Genomic DNA, 23,585 nt, shown 5'->3' on the forward strand with positions numbered 1-23,585 from the left:
GAGGGTTAATGGGGACTGTTTTTGGAGTTGCTGGAAGAAGGCCATTTCACCTGGCACCACTTCTCCAATCAAGGCTAAAAATACAGGACATCCGTCTGAAGCTATGGCTTGTATGAAATTCTCAGAAGGCTGCTGAACATTTGAAGAGGAGAGTGATTCTAGACATGAGGATGATTTCTGTTCTGGGACACTACAAAAAGAGGCTTTGAACTTCCACTTTCATTTTGGTATCAACACCTTTTGTCAAAGAGAAACACTCCTGTTAGAATGAGCCCATGCTGAAGTCACTGTCTCTTTAGAAGGAGTATTTGGAGTCTTTTCTATGTAATGGCACTCAGCTGGGATGGATCTAAATCAGTGCTGTGACGTTCAATGATAGCTTTCAGTCAAGGCTTCTCATATACTGACTTAAGCAATTGCTGCGTGGGTATACGTGGGATGGGTTTATACTGTTTTCCCCAATTCTTACACTTTCCAAAAATATTCTTTGTAGCACAAATGAGTTCTTGATCAGACCCAGGACTGTAGTTCTTACACTCTTAATTTCAATATTTTTTTTAATCTTCATCTCATGGATACAACCGTTCAATGAAACATGAACTAGCCTAAATAAATGCTACATTTGGGACTTGCATTATTATTCAGGAGCATATATAGGTCAGTGGCATGGTGGTTTGTCTGCATTTTTCCCCCAATCTTACTTCTTGTGGAAAGTAAAAGCATATAACTTTGTGGAGTCATTTTAAAGAATTCACGTATTGTTTTTAAGTTCAGATTGGAATGCAGCCCAAAAATTATATAGTAAGAGGCATAGAATTTGGGGAATAAAACTGAATGTTTCATGTATGCAAACAATATTTAAACAAGGGTAATATTACTTGCTTTAAATTGAATTTGCTGTTCTGGTCACTAAAACTTTCTAGGCTTGAAAGGAAGTTACTCTGCTTTTCAGCTATCCCATGTCCAAACTTTTGATTAGTTGCTGAACCCAGGGAGTGGGTAAACAAGGAAAATCTTGGCATTTGAAGAAGCTACAGCTGTTCAGGTCAGAGTTGAACATTTCCAAAAATGTCATTAAACTGATTGGACAGTCAGGTGGTTTGAGAGTGTCTTTGAACTGTTACTTGCTAACACCATAATAAAGATTTAATTTCGAGTAAGTTTATAGAGATTCTAAGTTTCTACAAAAGCACATCTGTCATGAATTGTGTTTTTTTTTAGATTTCATTTAGAAAACCATGTTCTCTTTAATCATTAAAAGCTAAACCTTCTTTTGGGGTAGTTTGAGGCCTGCAGCTTGATTCATACAAGCTTTTGTCACCTGTCCAAGATCTCATCCCTCTTGCTGCCCAGGGAGAAAATGAGGCCTGTTTATGCCTGGCCAGCTGAACAGCTTTACGGCCTTGAAAGGTGGAAGAATGTAAGGAATGAGGTGCAGTAAGGCCAGCAGGGAGAATTGCATGCTGCTCTTCTCTCTGCTGCTCTTCATCAGGCCATGAATCTTTCTAGCCTGTCCTAGCTGGCTGGTTGTGGAGATCTTGAGGACACTGCCAAATATATGGCAGAGATGGTGGATATAGTACTGCTTGTCTTCAAGATGCCAGTCTGCTCTGACTATCCTACGTGTACTTTTGAGTACATGGTGTGAATGGGTGAAATGTTTTCTTTTAACATAAAATGCAGTCCCCCTCTTTGTGATTCCAATACAGAGAAGACACCTGTAACCTGCTTATAGAGTATCTGCTCAGAAAGGAGTGCCCTTTGGGGCTTAAATGTGTATGAAACTGTTTTCCACTTTCTTAACTTTTTAAATATTTGAAATGCCTAAGGAGTTTAATTTTTTTTTGCGTTGGATTTAGCTGAGGTGGAGTTAATTTTCCCCACATTAGCCCTCCTAGTGCTGTGTGTTGTACTGGTAGCTAGAAAGGTGCTGGCAACACACTAGTTCTGGTGACTGCTGAGCGGTGCTTGCACAGCATCAAGGCTGTTTCTCCAACATTGCCCCCTCATCAGTAGGCTGAGAGTGAGCAAGGTCTTGGGAGGGGACATATTCAGGACATCTGACCCAAACTGACCAAAGGGATATTCCATATCGTACGATGCCTGCTCAACAATTAGAGCTAAGAGAAAGGAGGAAGGGATGGGGCACTTGTTGTTATGACATTTGTCTTTGGGAGCAACTGCTGCACGTGCTGAAGCCCCACTTCCCAATAAGTAACTGGACATCGCCTGCTGGTGGGAAGCAGAGAATAAATATTTTGTTTGCCTTTGCTTCCATGTGCAGCCTTTGCTTTTACTTTATTTAACTGACTTTATCTTGAGCCATGAGTTTTTTCTACCTTATTTCCCCTTTATGAGCGAGGGAGTGACAGCAGTTCGGACATTGGCATCCAGCCAAGTTCAAGCCACCACACTTTAGGGGTTGGAATGTATTTGTCTTTTAAAAACAAAACCTGAAAGACAAGGAGAAAAAAACATTTAACATTGCATAGTGAAATCTAAGGCTGTTCTATTGGTAACAGCCTACTACCGTTACCCTTAAATTAATGGCACAAGTTGTGGATCTTTAAAAGTGTTGATCTAAGCTGCTTGAGAAGGTGAAGAATATAAGATTACTAAGCAAACCAAGGCTGTTAATTTGATTTTTTTTTTTTCCAGCTGATACCTGTATATTAAGTTGATATTTCAGTTGAGAGTACTTACTGATCATGTGTGCTTTTGTGGATTAGTCTGTTAAGTGGAAAAGTTGCCATGTGGGAATTTTATTACTGCACCCTCTTGAAACCTTGGTGAAATTCTCCTTCAGGTATTGCTAATGCTGGCAATGTGCTGTAATGCAGGCAATGTTTTCTCTCTGGGGAGTATGATATAACACTTGTGTGTGCATTTTTAACACTCTTTTTCAGGAAGGACCTTTAAGACCTGTACTTGAATGCATTGATCTTGTCAGTAGTGAGGATGAAGAACCTAACAGCAGTAGTTACATTCCTGTGAGTATGTTGTCATGTATTTTGGGACTTAGCGGTGGAATAAAATAATTAGTCTCCTATGGTTTTTGCCCATCCATTACTCTTCACAAAAGTTAGAGTTATTTTTACAAGTGATAAAAGACTTCAGTGTTGGTTTATTTCCTTTTTACCTACTCTTGAGTGGAAGGTAAGGATGCAAACACTTTATTTTTTTTTCCAGAGCCATTTTTTGTTTTCCTGAAGTGGATGTGGAACTTTTATTTGGCTTTCACTTGTTTAGCAAGTATGTTGAACAAAAATGTCACTTTATAAGTGACCTCAGAAGTTGTCGTGTCCAGTGTCTGGCCTACACCCAGGCCTTTTCCTTCTAAAATAGCTTTGTAGGAGCAGTTTATAGGTTGGAGGACCTTAGTCTGCTGACAACCTGGTCTTAATTCAGCCTTATTCTTCATAATCCCTCCTAAGAACACATGAGTTGGAAGCGGGCTAATCAATTCACATATCTCCCAAGCTTATTGTGCCTACTGTATGAGGCCTTTGAGAGGGACAGGGACTGAGAGTGACTCTGGTTAGAGCTGTTTTTGGCAGCAGTGGCCGTGTCTTGAGTTCTGTTTTCCAGCATTGCAGTAGTGGATGTGTGTAATAAACCTGGTTCTTAAGGGAAGGTGGGTATTCTGTGGCTTTACTCTGCAGTGATGATCGCTAGAGCTGGTTGTGCAACAGGAGCAAACTGCAGTGTGGGGCCTATCCCTTATGCTAGAAAAAGTTAATGATCTGCCTTTCTTTAGATAGTGGGTGATGTTGTCTCAGAATAAGAATGATACAAGTTCTCAGTGTTTCAGATGGGCTGCGTGTTGGCTTTGGAATTTTTAGAAACTTTGTTTACCTACTGAGAAGAATTGACTTAATCTTTAGTTTGTTGGAGAATTCTAGGACACCCAGTGCAGTCATCCATGTTTCTTCTAGTGCTTTGGTGAGGCTAATGTTGAATTGCTTTGAATATGTAAGCAGATAGGGGGTTGTTTGTTTTTGTTTTTGTTTTTTAACAGCAGTTACAGTTGCTGATAAATAGGAGGAGGAAAACTAGCAAGAAAGATCATGAAACTTAGGATCAGACTGTGTATACTGAATTATGTCCTGGTGCTTGGGCAGCACTTTTCACCATATTGGTGCCTGGTACTTAATAACTACCAAATAAAATTTTCAATTGTAGAGAAATACTAAGCGTAAAGATCACATTGATTATCAGAAAGAACGAGTTGCCTCGACCCTGGATCGTCTGGCACGCCATGTTGAAGTAGAGAAGAGGCAAAAGGAAGAGAAAAACAAAGCCTTTAAGGTACTGGATGTTTTGTTTTGTTTTTTGCATAATACAGGCCTTGCAGTCTATGGTGTGATTGTTTTCAATACTAAGAAAATAAAAAGATTGGTGAGCCAGCCCTGGAACTAGCACCTAGAGACTTTTTTTTTGTTTCTGGGATGCCATTTTAAACACAATATGGACTTTGTCTCTCTTGTGGCTTTCACTGGTCAGTTTGCTAATCTTACTGCAGTTCCTAAGGGGGAAAAATATCTTAATGCAGGCTAATGGCAAAAACGTGTCCTCTTGTTCGTATATATAGCAAAGGGACCTTAGCATCAATTATTCTGGTTAAATAATTGAAAAAAACAACAGTTATTGCAAACCATCACGCAGCAAAAATAGTTATCTACCTGCTTTTGTCTGAGATATTAGGGAAGCCATTTGCTACTTTAAATCTCTGTATCAGGTAATATGGTATAATGGGATAAAATTTTCAACGTATAAGACATAATTTTCAAGTTGAATCCTGTTAATTGTATCATGCAGCCATTTGAAATGCAAGGATTTGTAATATTTTATTGCAAAGTGGGAGGTAAAGTCAGTAGGCTTAAGGGTAGGGCTCCTGTTAGCAGCACCTGGACAGCTTGAAGGAAGGGGCTTACAAGAATTTCATGAAGTTCAACAGGGATAAATGCAAACAGAGTATTTGTGGAACATGCTGACTTTGCAGCCTAATTTTCTGAATGCTGTTAATGGCTTTTAAAGTCACATCATTGTAGTTACAGCTTGTTATAGTCTACAATAGACTATATAACTGTAATACAACAGAGTAAAAGGTTGTTAGATATAGTCCAAGTAGCCTTGAAGTCCAGAGGTCTACATCCTTCTGCTGTCTGCTCCAATTGAATTGGGCAATCCATTAATGTCTCCACATACAGTTTTTCAACTAAAGTGGAGTCATAGATAGCTATTTAGCTTTTAGAGTTTGAGAATGAAAGCTAAAAAATATTTTTATAAATACTGGATATTTTCCTGCTGGGCAGGTTCTCACTCCTCATCAGGTAATGCAATGTGCAGAATTAAAATTACTCTTCAAGCTGAAACTGCTGTGTCTTTTTGGTGTTTTGATTTGGTTTGGGTTTTTTTTGCCTCAGCAGTAGAACAAATTGACTCTTTGGTGTCAGTAAACATTTTGTGTTGCTTTATTTTTTTAAATTTCATTATTACTTGTTTCTTTCTATAATCTTATAATCTTCCTGTTTATGTACATGCTTTAGCAACTCCAGTAGGTGCAGCAGAAATAAACTAATTGACCTAAGATGTAGATTTTATTTAGAGCACAAAAATGAGTACTCTTGCGTTTTTCTTACTGTTACGTTCCTTCTTTATTGTATTATATGGAAGTCAATCAGGTTGTAAGGTTGGGGGTTAAACCCCTCCCCCCAATTTTTTTTTTGGGTTTGTGGGGTTTTTTTTGTTCATAGGTTTTTACCTTTACTTACCCACATGTAAGTTTTGGTGTGCATACATAATGTCAAATTATTTTTCTTTTTAAACTTGACCACCACCTCACCTGATATGTTTTCCCCTTCAGGAGAAAGTTGATTCCCAATATGCTCATGGGTTGCAAGAACTAGAATTTATTCGAGAACGCAGCGACACAGAAGCTGCAAGGTTATGTGTGGACCAGTGGTTAAAAATGCCAGGTAAGATCACTGAAACTTAGTTTCCTGTTATATTTTTCCAAGTTCCAATAGAACAATAGATACAGTAGATAATTGCTTTGAGCAGTACTGACATTCAGCTTGCAGGTACCTCTGTGTAACCAAATCTTACAGTATTAACTTCACTAGAATGTGGCATTTGAAAGGTCTTATACAGTCACTTGAATAAAATCTATTCTTCTAATGATTTGCTGCTGAGAATATTTAATATATAAAGTCTAAAAACCACTAAGGAAATGTCAACTACTTCTATGAACAAAGTTGCTAGAAGGAGAAATATTACTGTTGAACTGTTGCTCAGGAAAATGTCTACCTAAGTAAGTATAAGTGCTTGAAAAGTAATCCTACTGGGGATTGAAGAGACATTCTTCAACTGAAAGAGCAGACTTACTGTAGTATAACTGAGTTACAGTGAATTGTTAGCTTGCTTCTAAGAATCAATATGACTTGATTTTTAGTTGCTTTAAGGCTTATGTGTTACTTTGTTTTCTTAAACCTCTGTAATTGAGATTCTGGTTTGTGTTCTAACACAGGTCTTAAACCAGGCACCATTAACAGTGGAAAAAGGGGTGCTTATAAGAGGGCAAATCAGATGCAAGTCAACAGCAGTCCAATATCTTGTCCTGTGATGCGTTGCAACAAAGAGTTTGATAACAGACATCTTCTCCTAGGCCACCTTCAAAGGTAAGGACATAGTGCAAGAGCCCACTGTGAGAAATAATAAAGAATATGCTCGATCTGAGGACATGAGCATCAAGTCTACTTTAAACTGCTCATAGTGACAAAATTCCATTTGGAGAGCAGATTGACATGTAGCAGATTTTATGTAGATGATGTGATGAACTTCCTGAGTGGTTGTTTATTTTTTTTTTTCATTCAGAAGTGATTTCCCCCCACCATCCTTGTTGAGCATTTTTAAGGGTTTTTTTGAGAAATAAGACTTCTGTTCTCCAGTTCTGTTATTTCTTCCTCCAAAACTGAAAAAGAGCAAAAGGCTAACATATGCAACTTGATGGTAAGGTAAAAAAAAGCCTTGAATGAAGGGAAATAGGAGCAAGAGCTACAGGCCAGGTATCTGTTCATAGCTGATCTTTGCTGGTCAGAGTGTCTGGGGTCGATTCTAGCCTTTTAGCTACTGAAAGTGTCATGAGGAGGATGGTAAGGACAGAAGCTGAGGGGAGTCTTGTGGGTTAGCCCCAGTAGGCAGCTCAGCCCCACACAGCTGCTTACTCACCTCAGTGTTTTATTTTACCTTAATAGTAAAGCAAAAACTGCGTGCAAGCAAAGCAAAATAAGGGATTCCTGATGGCAGGCAGGGCTTTATCACACATAGCAGTTATTTGGGAAGACAAATGTCATCACTGTGAATATCCCCCATCCTCCTCCTTTACCTAGCTTTTGTTGCTGAGCATGACATCATATGGCATAGAATATCCCTGGGGTCAGCTGTCCCTGCTGTGTCCCCTTCCAGGCTCTTGTCTACCCCCAGTCCTATTGCTGGTAGGACAGTAAAACAGAGAAGGCCTTGATGCTGTGCAAGCACTTTTCAGCTGTAACTAAAACATCCCTCTGTTATCAATGCTGTTCATCAGTCCAAAACACAGCACCCTACAAGCTGCTGTGAAGGCAATTAACTCCATCCCAGGCAGAACTCGTGCAGGGATGTAAAAAGAAATAATTTTTTTTTAATCCCTGTGTAGGAAATTGAGGCTTTATTAGTTCTCTGGGTCTTAAAACCAGTATGATTCCTCTGCGAAGTGGTAATTATAACAGATAAGCTGCAGGGAGAACCACCTCTGTACAGGATATTTCAGCTGATATAGTTAATGATAGGGGAAGTGAGTAATTCTACAGTTTCGGTTGATTTGATAGGATTTTGTCCACGAGCTTTGAAAGACAGTATTTTTCCCCTTTAATTAAAAACACCCAAAAACCAAAAACACCTGATTTTGACTATTTAGAGGGGACTAGTTTGTTAATTATTTCTTCCTCTCCAGGTTTGATCATTCTCCTTGTGACCCAACAGTCACGTTACATGGACCCCCAAATAATGCTGTTGCCTGTGTCATATGCTGCAAACGATTTTCAAACTCTCAGCAATACAGTGATCATCTTTTATCTAAGGCAAGATTATAAGGATAAGTAACTCACATGACTGAATGTAGTAGAGTGTTTTCTAGGATGTATAATTATGCAATGATTTTTTTTTCCTTTTAACTCTTTCTCTGCCCTCCCTTCTTTTAGTCTTCAAGATTGTTTTTGTTATTCTGCTGTTCTGCTGTTTCAAACACCTGGTGTATCCTGACACTACTCCCATTAAATCTGACTATTAGGTTGTACTTCCCAGTATAGAGGACCATAGTTCTGTCTTGAACATCTAGTCACTCTAATGGTGCTGTCGAAAGGTATTCTCTTTTTTTGCATCTCCAAAACTATGTAGGGTGAAACAAGTAAAGAGAAGCAGCAGAAAGGAGGAAAAAGAGGCAACAGAACGAGAAAAGAAACTTGGGTGATTCAGATGCAACTGCTGTTTCTCTGTTTCCAGTCTCTCTGATAAATGTATTTACTGCTACTCACTAGTTAACTTCCAGCAGGGAAAAGGATAACTGAACTTCAGAGTTTTCATTTGGGTATAAACTAACAGCATTTGCTTTTTGCATTGTTTACAATACCTCCGCTATTTTCATTTTTTTTAAGAATGCTCTTTTTCTCTTCTGATCATAACTTAGCACTGTAAAGCCTCAGTACATTGACAGATGCTCAGATGCCATCACCTGGGTGCTTGGTTGTGTTTAAGCAGTCTGGTGTTGAACGAGATAATGGACAGTTTAGTGTTTTTATAACAAATATTGTCGTGTACCTAGCTAGTCTCCAGAAGCTGTGTTAATTTTCGGGGAAGCTTTAGATACTTTGAAAGTCGGACTACATTTAGCTGGTAGTAGTAACTCACAATGCATAGTCTCACCTGACAAGCTTGAAGGTTTGCTTTATAGTTTGTCCCTGCTCTTTTTCCATTCCTCCCAAGTTGTGTGCCTGTGGTGTGTCCAGGGGCATTAGCAGGAGTTACAGACAAGTTTGGGGAAAAGAAGTGGCTCTTGCAGCAGGCAAGAGGATGGTATTATTTTGGTGTAGAGGGATGGGGAGACAATCCTGAATAAAGCTGTGGAAGAAAGCATAAGTGTATCATGCAGATTCACTGACTTAAGAAAGGAGTAAGCAAAAATGTCAGAAAGGAAATTAAAGGGTTTCTGCCCTGAAGGCAGAGAACTGAAGTTGATGTAGAAGGTAAAGGAGGTGGAAGGAGCAGACTTTGATACAAGTCAAGGGGCTGTCAGGCTACCCTGAGGAACAGCATTTTGTGAAGTTGGAGGTTAGCAAAATTAGGGAAGAACTGACATAAGGAAAGCCACTTGTTAGTGACAGGTGCAGCATTTTTTTTGACAGCCCGGGTAAAAGGACTAGCTAAGTCTTGATGGAGCCTGTAGTTCCTGGGGAAGGTGGTTGCTCTCAATGGTGCAAGAAGGCAACGGAAAAGTTGCCAGTGTAGTAAGGATGAATGGCTGAGTTTGACAGTGGCAGTTTAGGGAGTCCCTTGTGTCACACAAGCTGAAGTGCATGGGGGCAGACTGTAGATAACTATAGATGTGGTAGCTGAAAACCTGGAAGTGAAAATAATAACACGGAAGGGAGAGAGGAATGGAGGGACATGAGGAGAACTGGGACTGGTTTTGTGACTTAATATTTTTCCTAACTAGACTATTTTCTCTTCCAGCTAAAGGAAAATGATGGCCATAAAAAAGATCTCCCTCCACAGCATATTCAGTGTTTTGCATGCCCAACCTGCTTCCTCCTTTTCAGCAAAAGTGATGAATGCTTGCAGCATATGTCAGAAAAGAACCACTTCCTCCAAGTTTCTAAATTGAGTGGTATGTTGCTACTAAGTGGACTGCTTTTCATTACTTCTGATAATTGATCCTCATATTATGAAAACATGTTTTTTCTACTTTGTAAAAAAAGCATAAGGTTTAAAAGTTTGGTTTTTAGTGAGTTCTTTTGAGGACTTAAATGTGATAAGGTTCTGTAAGAGGAGGTGCTTTGGAATTCATATTTATGTGTAGAGATGGTTACTCCATCACAGGTGCTGTCATGAGAAGCAGACTTTCCTTTATCTCCATGGTCTCTTGATATAAACTTCTCATCCTCTACTGACTCTGTGCAACTACTGCCTTAAACAGGCTTACATTTAAGAACTTGGACCAAAACACAGATGTCTTTTTCAGTTCCAGTCAGACTGGCTGTGATGTTCCTTCCCCTTACTGTACTGTCTAAAGCCTGCTGGAGTCTGTTTTTCTTTTCACTTGTCCTTAGGGTTCCTGATGGAAAAGACCTGTGAAAGTTTCTGCTCCATATAATTGCTTGTTAGTTTTGACAAAAAAGATTACTTTTTAGCTTTGACATAGGCAAATAGGCATCAAAGCATTTATGTTAACAGTAGGTAAATGGAGGTAACAGATGAGATCTAGATGAGTTCCTATTCAAGAAGCTGCCATATTCTAGGTAGCGTAGCTTTCAGGGTAAGCATACATAGACAAAACAATTGGTATGCTTATTTCACATCTTCATAACTATATCTTCTAGCTTCCCCCAGAATGGCTGCAGGAAGTGTAGAATAAAGACAGGATTTGAAGGATTCTTCCTGCAGGCTGTGTCAGTACTGCTGTCTTCCTGGAAGTGACAATCAGCTGCATAGCTCTGAATTCTCTTATGTACTGTAAATCTAATGGACTTCTATTCTCAGATAGGTTATTAACTCTGAATGTGCTCACTGTAGATGCCTTTAAAATCAGGCCATAGGTTTTAAAAAAGATTACTGGTGAGTTATTGCTTCAAAAAGATTAAAAACACAAACTAGTGTTTTCTTCTTTAGAGGTAGTGCTTAGCCCAGAACAAAAAAAGGAAGTGCTACATTTTTTCCTTTGCATTGGTGGTTTGTGATTATTATTATTATCAGCATGATCTGTTACATCTAACAGTGAAGTTAGTTGAAAGGCATAACCTCAAATTACTCCCTGCTGATCATCACATCTTACTATAAGCATAAAATTCCAAGAAAATTTCCCTCCTAAGACACAGAACATTTACAGCAATATATAGATAATCTGTTTTGCATTCTCCTTTCAATAGAAATTCTTTTATTCTGCTAGTACCATGGAATGTGTACTCAGAACAACAGAAAGTCCTGTGCCTAAAATATTTAAGGACAGTTAACATTGAGGATGGGAAGGAATGAGATAGAGGATCCAAGTATGTGGGAACTTGTTAAATGAATTGCGTACACTTTATCTTTTTAAAACACACTATGGCTTTAAGCAAAAGTCTATGTAGTGAGGGTAGACAGTGATAGAGGGGAAGACAGTCAGTAAGAACCTTCCTAAGAGAGACAGCTGACCTGAACTTCTGGGAGGAAAAGGGAGGCGGAGTCGGTTGCCAAGTATGAAAAAGCAAGATACACCTACAGGTACAAGATTGTTAGAGAAGTTTAAAACATTAATGCAGTTTTGCTTAAAGCTTCCATTGCACAATTACTGTGACTCAGCTGACACAACAGTAACTTGCTTTCTGAACTCCTAATAAAGGAGTACAATTGTAACTGTCATCTGAGAGCTGAAATACTATGAAGAACTCTGATTTATGGTTGCCCCTTTTGCCATTCCACCTTACAGATGAACTGGAGGCTGACCTTCCTCTACCTTTCCCATCCTATGCAAAGAACCTTCTGATATCTCTGTGCAAGGAGGTCCCCTTCCAAGTGAAGTGTATATCCTGCTACAAGATACTACGCTCACATATGGAATTAACAGCTCATTTCAGGTTTGTAAGGGACAGATGTATTTTACAATGTCAACAGCCATAGATAGACTGATAAAAGGTAGGCAGATGTGTTCTTGCTGGTGCTGGTGGATTTCAGAGCATCTAGGGCTATCTGAATGTTGATTTCCTGAGTACACTATCAAAAGTCTGCCCCCTTTCCATGTCTGGTACTCTGCCTTACCCCATGCAGTCCTCTGCAGAAAGCTGAATTGATGTCTGTTCTTTTTGCTACCTTCTGTAACTAAACAACTGAACTTGGTCTCTGTTCCACTGTTTCTAATTTGGCAGCATTTGATTTCTAAGAGGTACTGAGTCAACAACATAAGCATCAATCTAAGTGCTAGTTTTGGAAATTAGCACTTAATTCTCTTTAAAGAGCAGACTAGGTAGGTGTTGTGTGGTTCTGTTGGCAAGCTAGTAGGTGATTTGAAGTATGTAGAGGACAGTTTTCACGCACTAATTGCTGTAGCTCCTATGTAGTATTTCAAAGTCCATCTGAAAGTTTAAAAATGTTTTAGATTATGATATAACCTTTTTATTCTTCTAATCCATTCTAGAACACGCTGTCATAATTCTGGGCCTGTGGCACTGTCAAAGAAGAGCATCTCCCAGGTTGCAGAGATATTTAAAACAAAAGGTCACTGTGAGAACTGTGATAAACTGTTTGCTGATAAGAATCAGATCGCCCAGCATAAGCAAATCACTCAACATAACATTAAAGTTCTTACTACGATGGAAGAGTCCATCTTGGTGTTCTGTCATATCAATGGTAAAAATAAAAATCAGTCTCATTTGTGCCATATTGTGGATCGGTCAAGACCACTGCTTAAAAGGCACCTGGCCGAAAGCGAGTCTGCTCCTTCAAAGCAGAAGAGCAAATTAAAAGATGAAAATGAAGACTGTGTAGCAACCCAAAGTCACAGTACTGCTAGCAAGGTAAAAGCCTGGTTTTGTGAATGCCTTCAAAAGTTTTTTACAGAAGAGTCGGTAGAAAAGCACATTTTATCGGCAAATAGAATCTGTCACAAGTGTGCCGTGTGTGGAAAGCTCGCTGAAAATTCCAGCATTATCCGCCTGCATATGAGTCGATTCCATGGGGGAGCACACCTGACTAATTTTCTTTTCTGGTGCAGAGCGTGCTCTGTAGATCTCCTCAGAGAAGAGGATATTATGGGGCACGTGACTGAATTTCATGGTGGACATAGCTACTATTACGAGCAAGAGCTAGAAGATGAACCAATGCCCTCCGCTTCTGATGCAGCGTGCATTTCTGCAGGTGAGAGCAAAGACTGCATTCCTAGTCCTGTGGAACCCTCCCACGAAGAACATCCTGTTCTGGGAAAGTGGCAGTGCCATGTTTGTGAGGAGATGTTTGAGACCGAGGAGAGCGTCCGACAGCATTGCACGTCCTTGGAGAGCCACGCGTTCCACAGGTACAGCTGTGGCTTGTGCAGAAGTCACTTCCGGAAAGTAGGGACGCTCCAGCGGCACTTCCAAGAGCATCATAACCAGGAGATGCAGACTAAATACTTCTGTGGCCTTTGTGGTAATCTCTTCTTTGACACAGAAGAAGAATTTCTAAGCCATTATAAGGAGATTCATAGCAGGGACTATGCATTTGTGCCTGAGCAGATGGAGGTATCAATAAAAAAAGAGGACGACTTCCTCCCGGTAGAGAACGGGCACCGTCTGACCTGTGGCTGCCGGACGACTTACGTCTCCAGGGTAAACAGGAGGAACGATTATGTGACTTGTCAGAAAGCCATGCTGCAAAAAGGAGACCTATGGTTTCGATGCTGCTTGTGCTCTGCAACTGCACAGAGTTTTGCTGATTTGAGAAGTCATCTCAATGGTCATGTGTCACTGAAACATAAGAAACCGATGTATACTGTTAGGTGTGCTCTGTGCAGCAAAAATTTTGATGACCTTCAGAGTGCACATCAGCACTATCACATGAAACACTGCTTCTTGCAGGAGCCTGATCTATCAAGTTTTGCATCAGATTCAGAAGATACCGTGTTCAAGTTCACAGCAAGTGGGGCTTGTGTGGACAAGCAAAACTCTCAAGCCTGTCCATTCAAGACTCAGGAAAGACCACAGTCGTCTCCTCTGCAGGAACCAACACAGGGAACAAAAGAAAGAGAGAACTTGGCTGACTGTGAAGAGACTTGTGAAGGTTTGTACAGTTTTGGATTTTTTTTAAGATGAGGAAAATATTTTTGTCTCTAGCTCACTGTTTCAATGTCAGTACAAGTATGTAGCATACTATTTGCCTACATCCAGTCTATAAATCAGCTGAGCATTTTATAGGTGTTATTTCTCAGAGCTTCATTTTGAATTCTTGGTGTTTGGATTTCCAGAACTTGGACTCAACAATTTATTGCTAGATGGCATATGCATGAAATCTTTAACAACCAAAATGTAGGCAGATGTGAGAACCTTTGGACTAAAACAATTTTCTAATGAGTTTGGAGCGTCGTTTGTTGTTAAGAAAGAGGACAGTCAAGGACCCCAAACAGATGTCTAACTCCTAGAAATGTGGAAGTGGTCTATAATTCACACACATTCAAGAGAAACTTGTTGTCCTTGTATGTATAAGTATTTATGAGCTTGGTAGTGTTTTCTCTGTGGGCAGTCCTATTGTAACACCATCTTCTCTCTATAGAACATGTCTTATGAGAAGGGGCTGAGGGAACTGGGGCTATTTAGTCAGAAGAAAAGAAGGCTGAAGGGAGACCTTATTGCTCTCTGCAACTACCTGAAAGGAGGTTGTAGAGAGGAAGGTGCTGGTGTCTTCTCACGAGTAACTAGTGGTAGAGCAAGGGGGAATGGCCTCAAACTGCTCCAGGGGAGGTTTAGATTGGACATAAGGAAGAATATTTTAACTGAAAGAACATGCTGCCTAGGGAGGTGGTGGAGCCACCATCCCTGGATGTGTTTAAAAGCTGTGTACATGTGGTGCTTGGGGTTATGGCTTAGAGGAAGATTTGTTAGAGTATGGTAGAGTAGGATTAATGGTTGGACTTGATGATCTTGGAGGTCTCTTCCAACCCAAGTGATTCTATGATTCTCAGTTTCCTTAGCTTGCCAAAAAATAATTTCAGCTGAGAATTTATATTCTCAGTATGTATTTTTGTTTTTTTGACTTAAGCATGCAAATATTTAAGTTCATGTCACTTCTTCCAACCTAAACCATTCTATGATTCTAAGAATGCTGAAGGTGTACCTTGCCTTCAAAAATTGGAAGTGTTTTTAATTACTCATGGTATCATAATGCTTTTGATTCAAAGGCTGACATTTAGGTATACAGCAAAAAGCATCTCCAAGCATTTTATGTGCCTTTATGCATGTAAGCAATTAAGTGTCACAGAGACTTGCCATAATAGGGGGTGCACAGTTGAATCTTAAATGAACTATTAAAATGTCTCAGTGCAGGGCAACAGCTTTCTGTGCCTACCACGAAACTATTAATCTCTACTCCATCATGTAGGTAGATTCTACTTTTGTCTGATCCATGCGTTACTGAATGCTACTTCAGCTGATTTTGAAAAATGCAATCGCCAAATAAGATCATGTTTTGTAACTTTTAGCTTGTAGAACAGTTGAATACATGAATTTTCAAAAAAGTATCTTAAGCTGATGTATGTTGGTTGACTAGAAAGTCAGGCGAGCTTTAAATGTGTCCTTTTTATCCCACTGAAGATGGTGAACTTCCTGATCTTGACTACTTGAGTACTATGACTCACATTGTGTTGGTGGATCTGGACAACTGGGGAAGCTTATTCACACAGCTGCCAGCTAACCTGAACCAAGGGACGTTTATCTGGGGCTTTCAAGGTAAAAAGTGGTTGAAGGAAATTGGAAGAAAAGTTGAACAAGTCTGGGCAAAGAGCTGAGCGGAGACTGTTTCAGTTTGGGAGAATGAACAGAAGGAAGAGGCAGCCAGTAGGTCTCCTTAAGTCAGTGTCACAGGCACCATGTGATAGAAATATTCTTGAACTTTCCTAACTCAGTCTTAACCTCCATTGCTCTTGTTATTCCTTGTGCAGTAATGTTCCAGAATTGGTGAACGATTTAAAAGTCTTTTCAGGCTTCCCTACTGAGCTTACCTAGGCTGTATGATACCAAGTTTTCATAATTATCAGGACATCTGTAATACTTGGAGATTTTTTTTTTTCCCTAACTCCCAAGTCCTTGTCATAAGGTTATTTTTTAGTTCCAGAAGGCATGATTTTACATTCTTGTACTTGAATTTTGTTCTGTCTCTGACTAGCTCCCTAAGGATGTCCCTGATCATCCTGTACATCAGTAGCTGTATCTCACATCTGGAAGACAGCAATAGTGGTACAGGGTGGCTGATGGAACTCACATTGTTAAGTTTGTAAGGAAACTTTTTGTGAGGTCTACCAATAGCATCCTTTTAACTTGATACTTTTCCTTACCTGACTGTTCTTGAACCAAATTCTTGTCCACCTCATGCTTTTTCTATCGATCATATCTGCCTTTATAATTGTCTTGCCTGTAGTATGAACACTTCAGTAAAGTCTAGATATGGGGTAGTTTCAAAATATCTATTGCCTGAAATGTAGGCGACATTAACAGACTTGCAGGGATTGTCAGGCATGTTTTACACTTAGTTACTAATACCCATTGCACTGCACTTCTTAATGTTATCTTCCTTTAAAAGATAATCAGGAACATCCTCTAAGTTGAGGGTTTTCATACTGCTGCTGTAGAACAGAACAGGCCTCTTGATGCTTGGATAATATTTTTTTTTTTTTTAACCTCTCTTAGAAATAGGTTATTTCTAATGTAGTTTCATCAGTTAGCTGATGAAGGCACCACAACTATATCTCTTATGTAAAGTCCAAGTTCTAACAGTCAGCTGTGCTCCTGGATCTGCAGCCTGTTTGGGTGGTAGGAGTTTTGGGAACAAATCCTCTGGTCTTCTCTGTTAAAGCAGGTTATGCTCCTCAGTTGTGTGTCCTCAGGCATTACTTTTGTATGGTTACCTGCATTGTCCTCACCTAGCCCTTGGCCTCTCTGTACAGTGACAGGGTCCTTGTGCATGTGCACAAAGCCACTGAAAATACTGATATTTGAGGGTTTGAGATTATACCTAAATCATCCTGGATTTCTGTTTCATCCTTGCTGCCTGGCTGCTGCATTTGTTTATGCTCTCTTTCCTGTATGCCTGACCAGCCTGTTTGTTCTTACTTCCTCTTGTGAGGCTTTGCCCAGCTTAACTTCTGGTCAAGTTTCACTTGACTTCTGCACTCCTTGACTTCTGAAGCTATTGTGATTTAGGATTTTTTTGTTGTTATTCAGTCCCCTTGGCCTTGGAAACACATTTGGTTTTGTTTTTCTGTAGATAAAAATAAGATAGTATTAGGAGTCTGACATGAAGAAATGTCAGGCCTCTTTGAGATCTAGAGTACAAAGCTACTCTGGCTGGGTTTTATAAAGAATTATTTAGTAAAGCATAGTTTTTCGCAGTTATGTCAAGCGTTCCCCATCTGAATTCAGACACTATTTCAGTCATACTTGTTGTTCTATTTAATTTACTTAAAACTTGTTTGTCATTAATGGATTCAGGCTTGTTTGTTATGACAGGCTTTTCTGTGCGCTTACTATTTTCCAAGGTTAAAATGCCATGATTTGGTTCAGTAAGAAAAAAATGGATTGCACTAGGAATGTCCAAACGGTATTGTTGTTGGAAATTCTCTTCCTTCAATCAGAGAAGAGACAATCATCCGTGGTACAGTCTTAGTGTTACTGAACTATTATTAGGAACCTCTGTTAATACCCTCACCCAGACGTACCTCTGTGCTAGTGAAGGCACTGTGCCCAGGGATGTGGTAAGCACGGACGCCGGCTGGCACAGTCCAGCCCAGCCCACGCCAGTGCCACTGGATTTCTTGCTTCCCAAATGGAATTGTTGCGTTGTGGGAATGGCCCCTGGAGCGCTTGATCTGAAAAACCCACGCTGAAGAGTTAGTGGTGGTTATAATGGGTCATATTCATATCAGAATACTTCAGCAGTCCATCACTGTCAACTATATTGTCACAGAGCCTGGGAGCGCTGAGGCTCCCAGACACAGCTGGATTTATTTTTGTAGGTGCCCTCTGGTAATAATGGTTTGCAGAGTTATTTGATACATACTGTTCTTGTTTGTTTAACTTATCAAACCACAGCAAAATTCTTGCCTCTTCTGATTATTTTTTCCCTGCATTTCCCAAACAACATTTCTGATATTCTTTTAAATGATTTTTATATGATACTTTTGCATTATTTCTGTTATTCAGATTGTTAATGCAGCCTTAGCTTTGTTTTGAGTTCTTCCATTGTGTTGCCCAGGCTCTGCATTGTTTCTGGTTTCATATATTCAGTTGTTCTTAGCCCATCTGTGTTTTAGTTCTGCCACAGTAAACACAGTTCAGTCATTGTTTTCTGCTGTCCTGGCCAGCTGTATATGTTGTACCTTTATGCAGGCCAGGGCTAGCGACTACAAGCCTTTCCCAAAGAGCAGTGACCAAGGCTATGACCAACAGATGAGAATGACTGGCACATGCCATTTTGCTCATGGACAGATACCCCTACATAGTTTCAACGTAGCCTGTTACTAAATACAATTTTTGATAACCTCTTGCAGCTATTAGGTTGAAAAGGGGGGGAAAAAAAACCCAAGCAAACAAAAAACCCATCTCAGGAGAAATCTACCAGAGATTGTTTCTGCTTCTTTGTCAGAGTCGGGGGTGGGCAGTTGGGAATGCAGAGTCCTCTAGAGGCCATTTGCTTGTGCCTTAGCTTCACATAGCCTCACGTGAGGGGCCATCACTGACTGCTTTCACTCCCCACTCAAAATCCCTTTCTTACATCCAGCCCACTCCATCAGCTGGCAGATAAAGCAACGTTTTTTTCCGTCTCTGTTGCAGGCCCATTATTTCTTAGCAACTGGGTATGTCACGAAATTCTTATTTGCTGCTTTCACATTATCCTTCTAGTTGTTTGCCTCTAAGTTGCCATAGTAACTGCAAGCTCTTCCATTTTTTCTTGAGAGACTTGCTGATTCTTTCCTTTCTCTTGCAATCTGTTTTGACCTGCTATTCTTTTTATCTGTAGTAGACCTGCTACCCATTATCCAACTATTTTCTTAGCCAGTAACTACGTGTTTTAGGATACTGTTTAGAAAATCCCTGCACTTTTTTTGTTTTTACAAGTTGTAGACTCATCTTGCTTATCCCTGACTACATTCAAGTGTTGCTCAGGACCTCTCGCATTTACTTCAGTTGTTGCTCCAGTTCTTGGATCTTCTTTTTAAAGCATTCTGACAAGCGATGTGTCAGGCAGTTGCAGAGTCCATTGGAAGTAATCTTGGTTATTGCATTAGTACAGGATTCGCTGAGAGAAGCATTTCTATTCCTTGTACTATGTTCCCAGAGCTCCTCTACTTCTGCACATGAACCATAACTGTGCTTAATGCTGGAAAAGATTACATCCTTGTGTCTAAATGCACGTGATACCTAGAAGATAAACTTTTCAGGATTAGAAGAAAAATCCAAGCAAAACTGAATGAGAAGCTTTTTGTAGGATCAGGCCTAGCCTGATCGCTACTATCTTTTTTTCTTTTGGATCCTAGAAGAAGGGCTCTTCCAGGATTCTATTCGTACGTTTATTTTAGCTTTCGCATCGGTCAAAAGAAATTCTGTCTTTAAAGCCAGATTTATCTTCGCCTTTGATTTCTTGGATTCCTAGTTCATTGTGGCATGTCTGGGATTTTGTGGCTATTGTTGTTTTGGGAATTTTATTTTTTTTTTTTTTTTCCCCCTTCACTGTTTAGGAGGATACAGCAACTGGAAACCTCCCGTGCAGTGCAAAATTTACAATTATCTTAAGAGGATTGGCTGTTTCTTTCTCCATCCACGTTGTGGTACCAGAAGAGAAGCAGCAGACTTTGCTCTTTGTGTTCATGTAAGTTAGTGCACGCCTTCTGTACTGTTGTGTTTTCACGTAGCTAGAGAAGAGTGGCAGATGATATCTGCTATTGATGTTAAGCACTAATTACAGATGAGATTCTTAGATTCTGTTCATGTGACTTTTACATCCACTAAAAAGAACGATAAACCTTGATTTACTCCTTTTAAAAACAAATTTATGGGAATAAAAAAGTTAACATGAATAGGACATCAGCCTGTTGTGGAGGGGAGTGGGGCTGGTTAGGGAATGGAGAATGAAAACCCACAATTCTTACAGTTTCTGTTTCAGAGGGAGACATTTAACTCCTGCCTCTCTCTTCAAGTAGCTCAAATCTAGGCCCATCTTTAAGATAGAGTTGGGTGGGTGCCATTTTCAGAGACCCTGTTGAATTGACAAAGATCAGTGCCTCTGTTTAGTATATGTGGGGCTTTGGCTGGTCTGGGAGAGGTGCAGGTGAAGGACAGGAATCTGGGATGCCATGGGGACTTGTGTTCTTTCTGTAGTGCTTTATCAGTTAGATAAAACTACGTGAGAATCTAGTTTATATAAGTGTTTTGTAAGTTTATATATATTAATTACACTTTTTTTAGGATTTTTATAATACTCTACACAGATGATTTATTTTATGTAGATGGTTCTGAAATGCTGCTTTTTAGGAATTTGTTCATACCCCTTCTGTATTGGTCTGGTAGCCATTTCCTTTATCTATTGTCATATGTGTAGAATAAATGAGGTGTCAGACTGTTGAAATAATACCTTTCACAGTGGCCTAGCATGCATTGGACCATAAAAGCAGAGGTAAGTTGCTGTAGAAGGCTTCCCTATGAAGACCTGTCTTACTCAAAGCTAGCCAGACCACACAAGGTGAAAACGTGATCTCCTCTCAACACGCTTGTCATTTGTCTCTGGACAGGCTGGTCGTCTGGATGAGCACCTGCCCAAGCAAATTCCTTTCACTATACTTTCTGGAGACAAAAGCTTCCTGGAACTGGAAACTCAATTTAAGATGACCCAGCGGTCAGCTCACATCCTAAATCCTCACCACATTGAAGGAGACATGATGTGTGCCTTGCTAAACAGCATTTCAGATACCACCAAAGGTAGAAAGTAAACATGAAACACAATCTCTCCAGTAAACCAATAATTATTTCCAATAAAAGAATTGAGCGCTTTTGCTGGTAACCCAGGCTGTTGCTTGATGCCTCTTGTACTGGTATTTCAAAGAAGTATAGATCAGAAAACTGATTTGCTTGGGGCAATTAAGATAACCAGACTCAATTAAGCCTTTTTATTCAGTATAACAAAGTTTTCTTCATGTTTTCTTTATCATAGCAGGATACAAACTGTTGTTTCAGTCTGAAAACTCCTTTCTAATTACAGAGAAGCTGTTTGGAGCACTCTTGTGTGTGTATTTATCAATTTGTGCTCAAATCTGCTTTGCTTGATTTGTTCTGGATCTGAAACACACGTGACCCTGCTAAAGCATAATTACTTCTCAAAATACCTCTGCCTATTCTAACTCTGTCCTCTTTGTTGGACACGTTGTTGCTTTCTTGGTTTCTTGTTGTGGTTTTGGGGGCTTGCAAATTGAGAGCACGTTACAGAAAGTGGTTTCTGAATTATCCCTAAACTGTTTTTGTAAAAATACACTGCTATTCTTGATGCAGGTGTATGAGAGCTATCACATGGTGCTGCTCTTCTACCAGGAAGATGAAAGTGGAGCGCTAGCACTGGATGGTGGATTGGCATCAGTCAATTAAAGGGAAAAAGGAAGATAGGATAACTGTATTGTTTCCTGAAAAAAATATTATTGGTGATGAAGTGGAATTGATTTCTGTGCTTCTCATACCGAAACGGTGCTTGTAAGAGTTCTCTGGTCACCCCAGGCATTTGCTGGTCTAGATGTTTTTTCAGATGGATTATGGAGATGTGATTCCCAACCAGAAGCAATGACACCAGCAAAATTTCTTGGCATAGTTAATTACAGAACTGTCACTTTCCCTAGTGCAGTTCATTTTGCACAAGGGGAAGGATTACTCTTCTCCACAGTTACGTGTAAAGCTGCACATTGATTTGTTGTAGTCCCAGTAGAAATGTTTTCCTCATGGAGCATATTGAAATTCCTACGTTGGTAGATCTCTTCTAATGTAATTATAGCTGTAACTATATATTAATGTGGGAGGCCGTTTTTGCTGCCTCAGAGGTGATGACTTTAAATATTTTCTCTGTATAAATTATACTCAGGTATTTTTTTCGCATTGGTCTTGCTTTCAGAAGTGTCCTAATCTAACCCTTCTTTCAATGTCCTTTACTACATTAGTATTTAATTTATTATTATGGTGATGGGCACTACTCAGAGGCCCCAAACCTTAACTTGCTGGCTAGCTGATCAACGTGCATCCCACTCAAGTTGTGCATGTTACATAAAAACAAACAACAACCACCACCACCACCACCCTGGTTGTTATATTAAACAAACAAACCCCACAGACTTTGAGCAGGAAAGTGATAGAATTGCTTGTGAATGCTTTGGCTGTTGGTGTTCCCTGGCAAACTTGTAAGGAACCGAATTGTCTTGAGCCATCCTTGATGCCCTTCTCCAGTCAGTGTCAGCAGGGGGGATGACTCCTAGTGAGAGCTGCCTTCATCTCCTGTTCCTGTGTTAAAACAGGACATTAGAAAAGTCAGTTCTGACAATAGGCCTCTGTTCAGGGTGTAGTGGGATGATGTCATTACCAAGAGTCAATGCAGTTGTTGTGATGGCTTTATCTTTTTTTTAAAAAAAACATAAAACACACTTGGCTGTGTAGCTCAGCAGCACCAGCAAGCATTGGCAAGTCTTGGTGTGGCCAGACCAGTATCGGGGGGCTGAGGTGGAAAGTCGTGCAGGATATCATAGGCTGGTATAACCTGTCGTCTTGTTACCAAAGTGCAGATGAATACAAGGAAATGCAAACAAGAACTACTTGCTTTGTGACTTTCTCAAGCCTGTGGTTATTATTCTGGAGGGAGAAATAAGTGAGAAACAATTACCACAGAGAATAGTGTTGAAAAATATTGATAGTTGTTGGTATTGGATGAACTTCAAAATGGAGAAGCTGTTTCATGAAACACCTTCACAGAGCTGCTGTTAGCTTGTGAGCAGCAGGATGGTGGTTGGATTGTGGCAGTCTTTGGCAGAAGGAAGCTGTGAGCCATTTTGCCATGTCAGCAGAACTGCTGTGGGAACTGTGGTAGGTGCATTCATTCTAAAATGAAAAAGTTCCTGTATATGTTGCAATAGGATGTCAACTGTATGTTACCTGAGGAGACCATTGGCTGTAGTGGATGCATGAATTTCCTTTGAGGTATGACAAGAGTAGGCAAGAAGGTTGTTTTGTTGTGGGTGTGGGTTTTGTTTTTTGGTTTTGTTTTTTTTCTTTTTTTTTTCTCTCATCTCTTCTGCTGCTAAACCTGAGTTCATAAATACAGAAGTTTGGGGTTTTTTCTTTTATGCTTGAAATGCTGGGGTCTGACCCCCGAGCCCCTGAATTAAGGTTGACATATGGGTGATTCCCACAGCCCTTCATAAAGAGGTGGTGAGTTTGCCTTATAGCTGCCCCCCAGGTTGCGGCCGGCCCTGCAGGGAGAGCCAGAAGGGAAATGAGCCCCAGGGGTCCTGCAGTGAGTTGACAAAGGTCAGGTGTCTGCTTGGGGATAAAAGCTGGGACCACTGGCAGGGAGTCAGGAGTGTCTGTCTG

At 40.1% G+C, this 23,585-nt stretch overlaps 1 protein-coding gene across 1 annotated transcript in view; it reads left to right on the forward strand.

The window, feature by feature from the left end:
* ZNF451 (zinc finger protein 451) overlaps nucleotides 1-20,945 on the forward strand; it is a gene marked incomplete at its 3' end in the record, with an annotated part of 24,058 nt that extends 3,113 nt beyond the window's left edge. Inside the window, exons 2-12 of the mRNA XM_008944833.1 lie at nucleotides 2,907-2,990; nucleotides 4,183-4,308; nucleotides 5,867-5,978; nucleotides 6,530-6,680; nucleotides 7,994-8,120; nucleotides 9,769-9,922; nucleotides 11,720-11,867; nucleotides 12,425-14,043; nucleotides 15,570-15,704; nucleotides 19,709-19,839; nucleotides 20,759-20,945. Of these exons, the coding sequence (XP_008943081.1) occupies nucleotides 2,907-2,990; nucleotides 4,183-4,308; nucleotides 5,867-5,978; nucleotides 6,530-6,680; nucleotides 7,994-8,120; nucleotides 9,769-9,922; nucleotides 11,720-11,867; nucleotides 12,425-14,043; nucleotides 15,570-15,704; nucleotides 19,709-19,839; nucleotides 20,759-20,945 (2,974 nt within the window). The remainder of the gene's footprint in view (nucleotides 1-2,906; nucleotides 2,991-4,182; nucleotides 4,309-5,866; nucleotides 5,979-6,529; nucleotides 6,681-7,993; nucleotides 8,121-9,768; nucleotides 9,923-11,719; nucleotides 11,868-12,424; nucleotides 14,044-15,569; nucleotides 15,705-19,708; nucleotides 19,840-20,758) is intronic.
* Between the last annotated feature and the right edge of the window lie 2,640 nt (nucleotides 20,946-23,585).

The sequence above is a fragment of the Merops nubicus genome, unplaced genomic scaffold, assembly GCF_000691845.1.
Source record: "Merops nubicus isolate BGI_N331 unplaced genomic scaffold, ASM69184v1 scaffold20537, whole genome shotgun sequence".
NCBI classification, from domain to species: Eukaryota; Metazoa; Chordata; class Aves; order Coraciiformes; family Meropidae; genus Merops; species Merops nubicus.